Consider the following 12,585-nt stretch of genomic DNA (forward strand, 5'->3'; position numbering starts at 1 on the left):
ATAGACAGGGGGTTAGTGACCACTCCTCCACCCTTGCAGCTGCCGAACGGTTGGATGATTTTTCAGATAGTTTTGTAAAGAGGAAATACCCAATGTCCACCAATAACGGATCGAGGCCTAATAAAGTGTAGAAACCTACAAATGGGGGAAGGGGTAGGGAAACTAATAGTTCTTGGAGAAATAAAATATCTTCAATGACTAGGGCGTGGAAGGGTGGATATATAGGGAGTGGGGAGCGTCGACCGCCAATCTTGTGCTTCCTTTGCATGGGACCACATCTAGTAGCGGAGTGCCCTGAATGAAAGACTTTGAATGCTCTAAAAGCCCTTCAGGAGGGAATAGAAACCCCAATGGTAAACCTAGAAGAAAAACAGGATATGGTGGGAGCCTTAAGGTTTTGGGGGGCCTTAGAGCGCCAAGCGATTACCAACAAGTCTCAGGACAAAGGCTTAATGTATGTATACCTACTTTTGAAAGGAAAGAAGACCAAGGTCATGATTGATACAGGGGCCACTCAAAAATTCATTATTGATACAGAAGCCCAATGGTTAGAAGTGCAAGTTGATAGGGACACGGGAAAATTGAAAGCAGTAAATTCAAAAGCGTTAACCATTGTGGGAGTCGCGCCTAAAGTAGCCTGCCAAATGGGGTTGTGGTCAAGAACAATAGACTTCACAGTGGCACCCCTCAATGATTGTGATGTGGTTTTGGGGATGGATTTCCTTAAGGTTACGTGCTCGATGCCGATTCCGGCTGCATGTTTGGTGATGATAGGAGATACCCCTTGTGCAGTGCCCGCTGCTTGCAACACCTTAGACAAAAAGAAGTCGCTTTAAGCCCTCCAATTCAAGGAGGGAGTGAAAAGGGGAGAACCTTCTTTTGTGGCACTACTTGTAGTTTCAGAGAATGAAGGAATAGCGCCTATTCGATTGAAATTAAGGAAGTGTTAGAGGAATTCAAGGAGGTAATCCCAAAACAACTCCCTAGGGTGTACTTAACTGGTCAAAGAGATATGCAATCAAAGGAATGGGGTACTTATTGCGAATAGTTGCCTTATTGAGAGCCCGATAATCCACACACAATCGCAAACTCCCATCTTATTTCTTTTGAAATAACATTGGGGCCCCAAAAGGCGCTTTTGATGGCCTAATGAATCCTACTGCTAATAGCTCATTTAATTGCCTTCTAAGTTCAACTAATTCAGGCGGCACTATTCGATAAGGGGCGTGGGCTAGCGATTTTACACCAGGTAGAAGCTCAATTTCGTGGTCTATTTGTTGTCAATGTGGTAAAACCCTAGGGAGCTGCTCTGGGATTACCTCCTTGAATTCCTCTAACACACTTAATTTCAATCGGAAAGGCGCCTATTTCTTCACTCTCTAAAACTATAGGTAGTACCCAGAAAGAAGGTTCTCCCCTCTTCACTCCCTTTTTGAATTGGAGAGCTAAAAGCAACTTCTTTTGGTCTAAGGTGTTGCAAGCAGCGCGCACCACACAAGGGGTATCTCCCATCATCACCAAACAGTCCGCAGCCGGAATCGGCATCAAGCGCGTAACCTTAAGGAAATCCATCCCCAAAACCACATCAAAGTCATCGAGGAGTGCCACTATGAAGTCTACTATTCCTAACCATGACCCCATTTGGCAGGCTACTTTAGGCACAACTCCCACAGTGGTTAACGCTTCTGAATTTACGGCTTTCAATTTTCCCACATCTCTATCAACTTGCAATTCTAACCATTGGGCTTCTATATCGGCAATGAAATTATGAGTGGCCCTTGTATCAATCATGGCCTTGGTCTTCTTTCCCTTCAAAATTAGGTTTACATACATTAAGCCCTTGTCTTGAGACTTGTTGGTAAGTCCCACCATATCCTGTTTTTCTTCTAGGTTTACCGTCGGGGTTTCTGTTCCCTCCCGAAGAGCTTTTAGAGCATTCAAAGCCTTTCCTTCAGGGCTCTCCGCTATTCGACCTGGTCCCATGAAAAGGAAGCACGAGATTGGTGGTCTACGTTCCCCACTCTATATATCCGCCCTTCAACTCTCTAGTCGTTGAAGATCTTTGATCTCTCCAAAAACTATTAGTTTCCCTGTCCCTTCCCCCATTAGTAGGTTTCTACACTTTATTAGGCCTTGATTCATTATTGGCGGACATTGGGTATTTTTGCTTTACAAAACTATCTGAAAAACCATCCAAACGTTTGGCAGCTGCAAGGGTGGAGGAGAGGTCACTAACCCCTTGTCTACACAGTTCGTTCTTCTGCCATGTCTTCAACCCCCTGAGGAAATGGAATAGCCTATCTAATTCCGTCATGTGTTTAATGCCAAGCATCAGAACCTGGACTCCCGTACATAGCTCCTTATTGAGCCTATCTGTTGTATATCATACGCCTTGCACCGTGCTAAGTACTCTACATTTTTTAGATAAAATTGTGTCTTCAAAGCATGTTGCAACCCCTCCCAGGTATTAATGACACACCAATTGTGTTGAATATCTTCCCATTTGGTTCTCCACCACAGTTTGGCATCCCCAAAGAGGTATACTGTTGCAATGTTCAATTGATCCTCCTCTAAATCGATTCATGAACACTCAAAGATTAAATTGTCCAGTTCTTTTGCATCTCAAGTATCCCCATAACTTTTAGGTTCTGGTAACTTAATTAGAATTCCCTCACTGGACTCAATTAATGGCCTTTAGGCTTTAGGACACTGTGCTACTGCATTTACTTTCACACTCATCTCCTGTAAGTCATTCTAAAACCGGTCCATAGTGTTCTAGAAATTGCCTATTTCCTTTAGATCTTCTTTCAGAGCACTAATGGAATCTTTGACATTCTCCGCAAGCAAATAAAAATTGTCAGTCAACTCCCGTAGGGAGGGAGGCCTCAAGCTTTATTGGCTCTCCCCTTAATATGTTTCAGCCTATTCTCAAAGGCTTCCAATTGCTTAATGTTCTTTGAAAGGCCTCAAGCTCGACTGGCCTTTTCTCTAGGGATTTTATACGTTGAATGAATTTCGCAAGTTCCACAATTCTTTCCTCAAGTTTCAATGCACCATAGAGGTTTCCTCTAGGGTTTTCTTCGGCGGCCTCAAGCTCTAATGGCATGCCTTTCTCTTTTAACAATTCTGCCACCAACCCTTGGAGTTCAAAGCACTTCGTCTCCAAGGTTTCGAGTTTTGCCACTCTTGTCTCAAGCGCCTTAATGCGCTCTATATTTCCAGACTTGTTTCTCATGTTACCACTCATGGTGCTCGCACATACTATGCTCTGATACCAACTATATGCCCTGATTACACAAGGGTACTATTGGCCAAATATGCAAGATGATGTAATGAGTTATACAAAAACATGCTTGATTTGTCAACAAGACAAGGTAGAAAGAAAGAAGACCTTGGGATCGTTGGACCCATTGCTAGTACCGGCAAGGCCATGGGAGAGTCTCTTTAGACTTCATTTCCTCATTGCCAAAGGTAAAGGACCATGACACAATTTTGGTGGTGATTGACTAATTTTCAAAAAATGCAACTTTAGTACCTATTTCAAAGTCATGCTCAGCAGAGAAGACAACTTAGTTATTCTTCTAGCATGTAGTGAAATACTGAGGTGTTCCAAAAAGCCTAATTAGTGATAGAGATGTCAAATTCACTGGTGGATTTTGGGGAGAGCTCTTTCACTTGATGGGGTCAAGCCTTAATCTTTCCACTAGCCCCCACCCTCAGACAATGGTCAAACTGAATGCTTTAATGGAATGCTAGAAGAATACTTACGACATTTTGTAAACTCCAATCAAAAAAATTGGGTTTCATTGTTGGATACAGCACAATTTTTTTTTTAATTCTATGAAATCTTCTACCACTAACAAAAGCCCTTTTGAGATTGTGACAGGTCAACAACTGACTCTCCCGCACACTCTTGATGGTCCATAGTCATACAAGGGAAATTATCCGAAAGCATATCAATTCACAAAGAACTAGTTAAAAAATATAGAAGTCGCTCGAGCTCAGTTGGAAAAAGCTTCAAAGTACATGAAGAAATGGGCAGACAAAGGGCGATGACCACAACAATTTGAAGCTGGAGATATGGTTCTTGTAAAAGTGCCACTAGATACATTTCAATTCGCAGCAAAGATAAAAGGCTTCTATGTCGATATGAAGGTCCAATCAAGGTGATCGAAGAGGTGGCACACGCATCTTATCGACTTGAACAACCAAAGTGGATGAAAAGCCATAGACAACCAGTCCATCCGGTGTTTCACGTTAGCAACTTAAAGTCATTCCACGTTGCTGAAGAAGATCTGCACCAACAAAAGTTAAGGAGATCGACAATTTTCAAAAGGCAGATTGTAAACAGAGATGTCAAAGAGATCCTTGGATACAGAGTCATCAACGAAGAAGGTCGTCAACAACAACAATATCTGGTTAAGTGGATGGGGTTGGGAGAAGAAGAGAACAGTTGGGAAAAGGCAGAAAACCTTCGGCATGCCACACAAAAGATTCAAGATTTCAGAAACTCCAAGCCAATAACACCAGCATCAGAACATTGAAGAGTCCTTCTACAGCAATTCGACGAGAACATCACTAAATGAGTGGGGGAGGATGTTAGGGAGTGACAATGTAATGGGGTAAATGGGGAGAGAGAGAGAGACTGCTCTAATTGTATTCTCCAGGGATTTATAATGAAGCTTTGATTGCTTGTGTTAATGTTTGTATGGTTATCCTTTTGGATGTGAATAAAACAAGCAGTCCTTTTCATTATGGTGTTTTGTTGACTTGGATTGGGATGTATCTTATTGCTTTATTAATATTCCTTGTACATGAATGTCTTGCTCAAATGATATCCTGACGTTCCTAGTTTCTCGTGGATATTGAGACTTATTTGGAGCTCATGCTTGCAAGCTTGAATGCGGGACTATTGGCTGACTCGTCGGGAGAGAGCTCTCAAAAAGTGCCGCGCAGCCCTTACTTGAGTCCTATTTTGGGGGTCCATGACACTAAGCACACAAATATCGCGGGACATGGCCTTGTTAATTCTTTGCTTCTAAAGCAACTCATTAGTAATAATTTTCTCAAGGATTACAGTCCAAGAAAAGGTTTTGATCTTTAAAGGAACTTTAGCTTTCCAAATTAAAAAGTAAAGAGCAAAAGGACTAACATTAGGGCCATGGATCAAATGAGAAACGCAAGATAGGCACAAGAAATCCCGAGATGAGTCTGGCTCCAAACACATTTATCACTTCACTATTCAACGAAAAAGAATTGAGCACAATAGTTAAAGAAGCAAGCTCATTAGTTTCTTTCAATTTGAGATCCCTCCCAAAATGAAAAACCAATGAATGGCTATATGCAACATGAGAAACGCAAAAATTCTAAATTTCATATTCTTATTCTCCAAGTATTGCAAAGCCTACATAATGCCTCCTATGTACTAGTTCCTATTCAGAGTTGAGTGACAATTTGTATTCAGCATTGGCCTTGCGTTAGACCAAAAGGTCTAAAAGAAAGCAAATTGACAAAAGAAAAAAAAGGGGAAAGCTAAAGAGAATGGTATGACATCAAACTTCAAGAAAATTATACAAAATAATCAAAAAATTTTCTTTGGGCTAACATGTGGAACAAAATAAGAGCTTTACCTTTTTTTGCAGGGGTTGGGAGAGAGAGAGAGAGAGAATCAACAAGAGGTGGGGGAGGGAGGATAACACACGATAAGGAGAATTCGACAATGGTAACCTAATTAATCAAATTAATAATTGGGAAAGGACAATGGGGAAAAAATTATAGATCAGAAGTGAGGTCTAGAATAGGAAACAAAATGCAAGTAAATATTCAAAGATGAGAAAAATCACAAAGAATCAACTAGAAACCAAATAAAAAGTAAATATCATGTCTTGTAGCAAGAACATAGAAATTAAGATTCAAATTTTTTGGTTATTCTAGAAATTTTGGTTAATTTAGGGTTATTGGGAGTATTTTTAGTTTTTTAGGTGTTGTTCTACATTTACTTGTTTTATTTTTAATGTTGGGTGTATACGTACTCTGTTTTAAGTAAAATGTTTAGTTAGAATGCAATTTTGAACTTTGAATCAAACTTCTTACTTCTTTGTCTAGATGTCTATCTCCTGCATTCCTCTTTTTTTCTCCTACTTGTATTCTCGCTTCTTTCCCCTGTTTCTCTCTCCATTTTGGCTTATTTCTTCCTTCTTTCTTTTTTTTTTTTTTTTTGCATAGACAGAGAACTTCAATAAAAGAAAAAAGAGAAAAGTACAAAGATTAGAGGATAAGTTGCCCACCTACGACCCAAAAAAAAAAATTCGTAACATTAAAGTCCTCCAATACCTTCGAAGATCTAAAAACAAAATTCCTCGAAAGAAACCCAAAGAATGAGCCCAAAAGAAGCAAGGAAAACAATTCAATCAAATAAAAAATGTGAGGGAGCGCCGCCTCTCCATAAAACCAACCCTTTCTTAGTCCTCCCAACACCTATATATGCACCAACAAAGAAGCATCAACAATCAATAGTAGCACCAATGCCTGATCAAAAATTAAGAATAGATAAGCCCAAAGTTGCTTAGTCATCCAACAATGGAGAGACAAGGGATAACTAGTTTCACTCCACTCTAAACACATAATACAAATATCCGGACCGATACCTTATAAGGCCTCCTCAACTGCAACAAATCATTAGAATTAAGCCTATTAAGAGCACAATCTGCATGAAAGCCCTCATCTTGAAAGGAACCCTAGCCTTCCAACTGGAATTATTCAAGTGGAAAGAAAAAAGGTTTAGGGATTTCAACAACAGAGAGAAAAAGGATTTTGTGGAAAACAAACCAAAAGTATCCATGACCCAAATCCTTGAATCATTCATCTCCCAACAAATGGTCAAACTATCAACCTTTCTCTCATTGAGATTTCTAAAAATACGAAAATCTCAGGAAAGAGAGGCCCCCACCAAAGAAACAAAAGCATCAATAAAGGCAATAATGAGTGAAAGACCATTTGAAAAGATGAGGGACCAAAGACTCCAAAGGAACCTCACTCACCTAACTGTCCTCCAAAAACCAAAAATAAGATTCTCATTTCCAACTCAAAAACAGGTAAGGGGGAAGAATAAGTTAGCAGCTTGAAATAAGTTTTCAAAGGCTTGCACAAGAAGCATTGCCACTACCTCTAGTATCTCAACCATTATGATGCAAACCATACTTGCTTCTAATTTACCATGTGCCATAAGAAGTCAACCTAAAAGGAGAAACTCCATAGCTATTTCCCAACTAGAGATATACTTTTAGACACCACTTTTCAAGGCCTATACCCCCTTTCAAACTTGGGGGTCTTCTAACCCTATCCCAGTTAACAAGATGTTCCCTCTTCCCTCCCCTATACCCAACCACAAAAAATCTCTCAGAACTGAAGGAACTAATAGAAAGAACAGCATTGATGGGAGTAATACAACCTGCTAAGGATAAATATGCCCTCTTCCAGCCCTCCAACCTTAGTATCCACTCCACTTTCTCCACCACCAAATCCCAAAAAGTAGAGGAATTAGAATTACCTCCAAGAGGGAGACTGAAGTAAGTAAAAGGGGGTAGTCTAAAATGGCGCAACCAGCTTAAACGACAATACTCTCTCACACACTCCTTCCCATGGCCTAAATTTTCTCAAAAGTTTTAATTAAGCTTAGAAACCTTCCAAAATTTGACAACAGCATCTTCAAGAAAAAGAAGGGTTTCATTCGAAGATGGGACACTACAACCACCCACCTGCCTACCTTAAGCCCCTGAATTACGCTAAGGCCCTAAGCATGGGTAATCATGCTAGTATCCTACTCAACACATCAACTAATAACGTAAATAAAAAGGGGAAGGGAATCCCCTTGTCTTAACCCTCATGAGACCTTAAACCACTCCCTCACGGTCTGTTTGGCATCATTGCTGTTTTCTGCTTTCTGCTTACTGTTTCTGTTTCTGCACAGTAAAGAAACAGATTTTAAAAATAATAATAACAAAAATAATATAAAATAAAATCACAGAAATTTGTGAATAGCAGGGTAGGAACTTCTTAGTTCTTACAGCCCATCACAGTCCTGTCTGTGTGTTACTTTACCCATCATTGCAACGCCAATACCATCATCCACAGCACTGCTGTTGCTTGCATCTAGCAGATCTGGGTCTACCGTAATCAACAAAGAAAAAATAAAGAAAGGTCTATTTCAGATCATGCAAAGATGTGAAGAGAACATGCCATCGCCTGAGCTTCAATCACTGAGCTCTTTGTTCCAACACTTCCACTTGTCAATCGCAGATACCACCACCACAATAGAAATTGAATCTAGAACCAGAAACACCATCAACAGTGAGTTCACGCACTGCTGGATGCATACCACCAGCACCACACATGGTGCATGCACCAATGGCAGTAATCCTTTGTTGTTCCTTCACTTGTGCTGTTTCTTCTATGGCCATGAGAATTTGAACTTATCACGATATTTTGATCGTAATTTCGGGAAATCTTAGAAATTTGGGAAGAATTAAGCAACCAGCAATCAGATTGAAACTCAACTGTGATATTTTATGATTTCCTACAAGAAATTAGTTTTCTATGTGATACTCAAAGTTACCCTGCAAAATTGGAGATTTAAGTGTGAGAAATTGCATCCATCATAAGAAATCTGCATCAATCAGTTAAAATTTCAATAGCTGCACCATGAAATTGAAGAAATTTACTCTGCCAGCACCAACTGAATTTCTTTCATGAAATTTGTAAATTCCCTGCACAAATTTCAGAAGGAATTTGCATAGGCAAGCAAGAAACTCACCATCAATGGCAAAATACAGGTATTATTCATGATAGATTCAGACTTTTCAGTGAGAAATTGAAGGGAAATATAAGAAGGATCTCCTAGATTGCAAAGTCAGCCTAGGTATTACTTGGACTCCGCATAAATTGATTTAATGCTACTCATCTAATTGGAGAATGACTGTGCCAGTACTAGTGAAAAGTGGGGCATGTGAATCCAAATGAAATGCTGCGGGAATGGAATGGGCCAGGTACTTAAATATTACATTGCATCTGGGCCAGATTTTGGGTATTCAAAAAGATTCTGTTATGAATAAACGGCAGGCTTCAATTACCCAGCACATACAGGCCCAATGTACACAGCCCATTATATCCAATAGTATTCAGGCCCAAAATATGACTAAGCCACTGAATCAAAATCAAAAGTTTGTTGAAAATTCCTTCGTCAATGAATCTATTATTGAGGACCCCCTTGAGATGATGTCACCTCTATCCATTGAATATGTGCCTCCATCCCCAGCTTCTTATCCCTCCACATGATTCTTAACCAAATCCACTATGAAACATTTTCTGTCATTCTAGAATATGGATTCAATGCATACTATCTTGAGTTGCCAATGGATTTGGATACTAAACTGATCTCTGGTTTGGAAGACTTATTGTAGGATGACATTGGAGCCTTCTATGTTCCTTGCCATTGGAGATTTCTTTTGCCACTGACCCATTGTGATAAAGGATACAATGCAGTTCATGCCTACATGCCACCATTGATTTATTGATTGCATGCCTTTGCTCCAACTTATGGAGTTGCTGCTAGCGTGCCATTTCAAAACCCAAGGCCAAGTTTTGATGGCAGACCACTAATAAAGAATTTTAAGCTCTTGTACAGCAGTAGTAAATTTAGAAATTAAGATTTCTACTCTGCCTTAAAAACAAGGTTATTGTAGAAGTTTTGGTTAATTCAGGGTACTACAAGTTTTTTTAAATAGTTGCTTCGTAATTACTTGTTTTACTATAAATATTGAGTGAATAAGTACCTCTTTTAAGTGTATTGTGCAGTTAGATTGTCAGAACGCAGTTGTCAACTTTGAACCGAATTTCCTGTTGCTCTCTCTTGCTCTCCCCTACAGTCCTCTCTTATTCTCTTCCCCATGTATTATAAGTACTTTAGTTATGTGTATTGGGCAGGTAGATTGTTAGAATACAGTTGAAAACTTCAACTAAAACTTTCCTCTCTGTTATTTCTATCCTACGTTCCTCTCTTTTTCTCTTCTCCTTGTACTCTCTCCTCTTTTCCCACCGTCTCTCTCAAATCTCCTCTATTTTTCCTCTCTACCTTATTTTGGTAACATCACATTCCAATGAACTATGAGGTGATTCACTAATCCAACTCTCAAGCAAGAATTCACAAACTCTTGTGGTTCTCAGATTATGGGAGGAAAAGAAATTAATGAATAAATCAAGTACCCGCAGCTGCATCAAAATAGTGAGCACATGAGATGGTGCAAATCAAATATACATTTTGCATTAAAGATGGGGAAGATCATTCCCTAAAACAAATATGGGTTCAACTTGATTGGAAAAAGGTTTGTTGAATCTGCAAGGGGGGTGCTAATAGGCCATAACATCGAAGCTTTCTGAATTGTTTCCTTTTGTTCTTTTCTTTTATGTTTTTTTTTTTCTTTCTTCTAGAGTTATTTGTGTGAGAGAGAGAGAGAGAGAGAGAGAGAGAGAGAGAGAGAGAGAGAGAGAGGTTTGGAGGTTTGTCTGCGTGTCCACTGAAAGTTGGATTGCACAATTGGGGTCAACAGACAACTGATGCAATAGTACCAGTATCAAACTTCCATAAAATGCCACTGTTGCAAGTTTTAACCATCACTTGGAATTAGCTACAATTCTGTGTGATGATCTTCTCTGATTGTTTGGTGCACTAAATGATATAAGGTACTTCAGTTACTCATAGAAAATAGAATCATGCCCTGATTGCCATATTCAATCCACATAACCTATAGGATGCCATTAAAAAAAGTTAGGCAGCAAAATTTTCATTTCTCCATCAACATAACAGGTATATTTCACCCTCATAATATATGTTTGACCAAGACTCAACCACACAGTTAACCATTCAAGCAACCATAAAAATCTAGCTGGGCGTCCCTATGGTCTGATTGACATTAACCGAACTGCATAAAAGATCATGAGAACCACTATCCAAAGCTTTAAAGAGGGCTAGGAACAGAATAAAAAGAGTTGGATCAAAAATAAAACCTTGTTACATGGGGATCAACCATGCCTGAACCAGCCATTCTTCACCTCATCAAAACGGTGGACCCATTTCTCTCACCTATTTGAACCTGCTCTCTGGTTTTCTGCCATTTGAGAGAAAACCCGTGTTGCAATCATATTATCATCGAAAAATTGCGCATATGGGTGTCCTTTTGGAACAAGCCGCCGATATTTCTGAAACTGTTTTTCCGCCTCATCTTTCTTCCTCAGCAGAGTGTAAATAATCCCCTGACATAAATATGGCCTAAAATCTCTGGGCTCTTCCTTCACAAGCTCCTGATAAACCTTCAAAGCATCAGTATAATTCCCCTCAATTACCTTAACCTGCGCAATCAATAGCTTAAACTCCCTCACTACATCCCTCTTCTTCTCCTTCTTGCACCTCTGCATTGCCTCATCAATTCTCTTGATCACACCATTTAATTCTCCTCCAGATTCAGACTGCGCCATTACAAGCCCATGGTAAGCTTCAACACGAAGAGGGTCCCTCTCAAGTATCTCTTCAAACTCCATTTTCGCCAATTCCGCGTCTCCACTGTAGATATGAATGTGGGCTTTCATCAACGGCCACTCGCGTTCGTCGGGCTCAATTGTAATCAAACGGTCGATAATGTCTATCGCTTCGTTAATCTTGCGACTCTTGATTTTGAGCTCCATAAGGGACCTGAGAGAGTCCACATCATCTGGGTGCGACACCAAATACTCTTCCAAGGTTTTCTCCTTCTCTTCATCTGCCACACCATTCGTTGATTCTTTGGTGGGCTCGACGGTAGCGACTGGGGCGGCGAAGATGGGCTTGTGGATGGAGCGGGCCCAGAACAGAGCAGCGGCTGCTATGGCGATGCAAGTGGTTTTAAAGAGGGGACTGAGGGTTTCAGAGAATGGGGTTTTGGGCGAATTGGGGTTTTGGGGAAAACGATCGGAGGAGGATGACTGTGCGAAGGATGAGGCTCTGATAACCCGTAATCTGTTCGACGACGACGACGGTGTTCTGAGGGAGACTGAAGAAATGGGTCCTGAGAATGAGGCGCGGTGGTGATGAACCGGGAGGGGAAGTGGCTGTTGCCTGCTGCAACGGAGTTTGGCAAGAGCCTCCATAGCGATATGGTTTTATTATGCCTTGCGCGCAAGCAGGAGGGAGAGAGACAGGGGGAGGGGGGAGCTCTAAAACCCTGATGATGGCGCAGTGGAAGGGGTGAAAAAGAGGGTTGAATATCATCAAATAAGCAATTTCGCGAGGCTTCCGCCCGCTTTTCCCAAACCGGACTGTGGGCCTAGCAAAAAGAAAAAAAAGGTTACATCTCACCATGCCCCATGCGACATCTCACCATGCCCCATGCCATCTTATTCACAAGGTTAGAGTTGTTGTAAATGAAATGAAATAGAAATGCAAAAAGTTTGGAACTATAAAAAATTAGTAGTCTAGTTTTTCAGGAACTAGACGTTGTTAATTATCTTATTATCTTATTTTATTGTATATATCTTTATATAGACAAATACATTAGT

At 40.3% G+C, this 12,585-nt stretch overlaps 2 protein-coding genes across 3 annotated transcripts in view; one reads left to right on the top strand and one right to left on the bottom strand.

The window, feature by feature from the left end:
• The window catches only part of LOC131159694 (protein SLOW GREEN 1, chloroplastic-like), a 31,757-nt gene extending 19,423 nt beyond the window's left edge, over positions 1 to 12,334 (bottom strand). The window contains exon 1 of one of the 2 annotated variants that reach the window (XM_058114801.1): positions 11,062 to 12,334. In XM_058114801.1, the coding sequence (XP_057970784.1) occupies positions 11,134 to 12,177 (1,044 nt within the window). In that variant the 5' untranslated portion in view covers positions 12,178 to 12,334 and the 3' untranslated portion in view covers positions 11,062 to 11,133. The remainder of the gene's footprint in view (positions 1 to 11,061) is intronic. The other variant, XM_058114802.1, reaches the window with a different exon arrangement.
• On the top strand, positions 3,350 to 4,544 carry LOC131160893 (uncharacterized). Its single transcript, XM_058116768.1, has 2 exons — positions 3,350 to 3,438; positions 4,124 to 4,544. The coding sequence occupies exons 1-2, from the start codon at positions 3,350 to 3,352 to the stop codon at positions 4,542 to 4,544; spliced, it is 510 nt and encodes a 169-aa protein (XP_057972751.1).
• Positions 12,335 to 12,585: the final 251 nt, after the last annotated feature.

This window comes from Malania oleifera, chromosome 7, assembly GCF_029873635.1.
Source record: "Malania oleifera isolate guangnan ecotype guangnan chromosome 7, ASM2987363v1, whole genome shotgun sequence".
Taxonomy (NCBI): Eukaryota; Viridiplantae; Streptophyta; class Magnoliopsida; order Santalales; family Ximeniaceae; genus Malania; species Malania oleifera.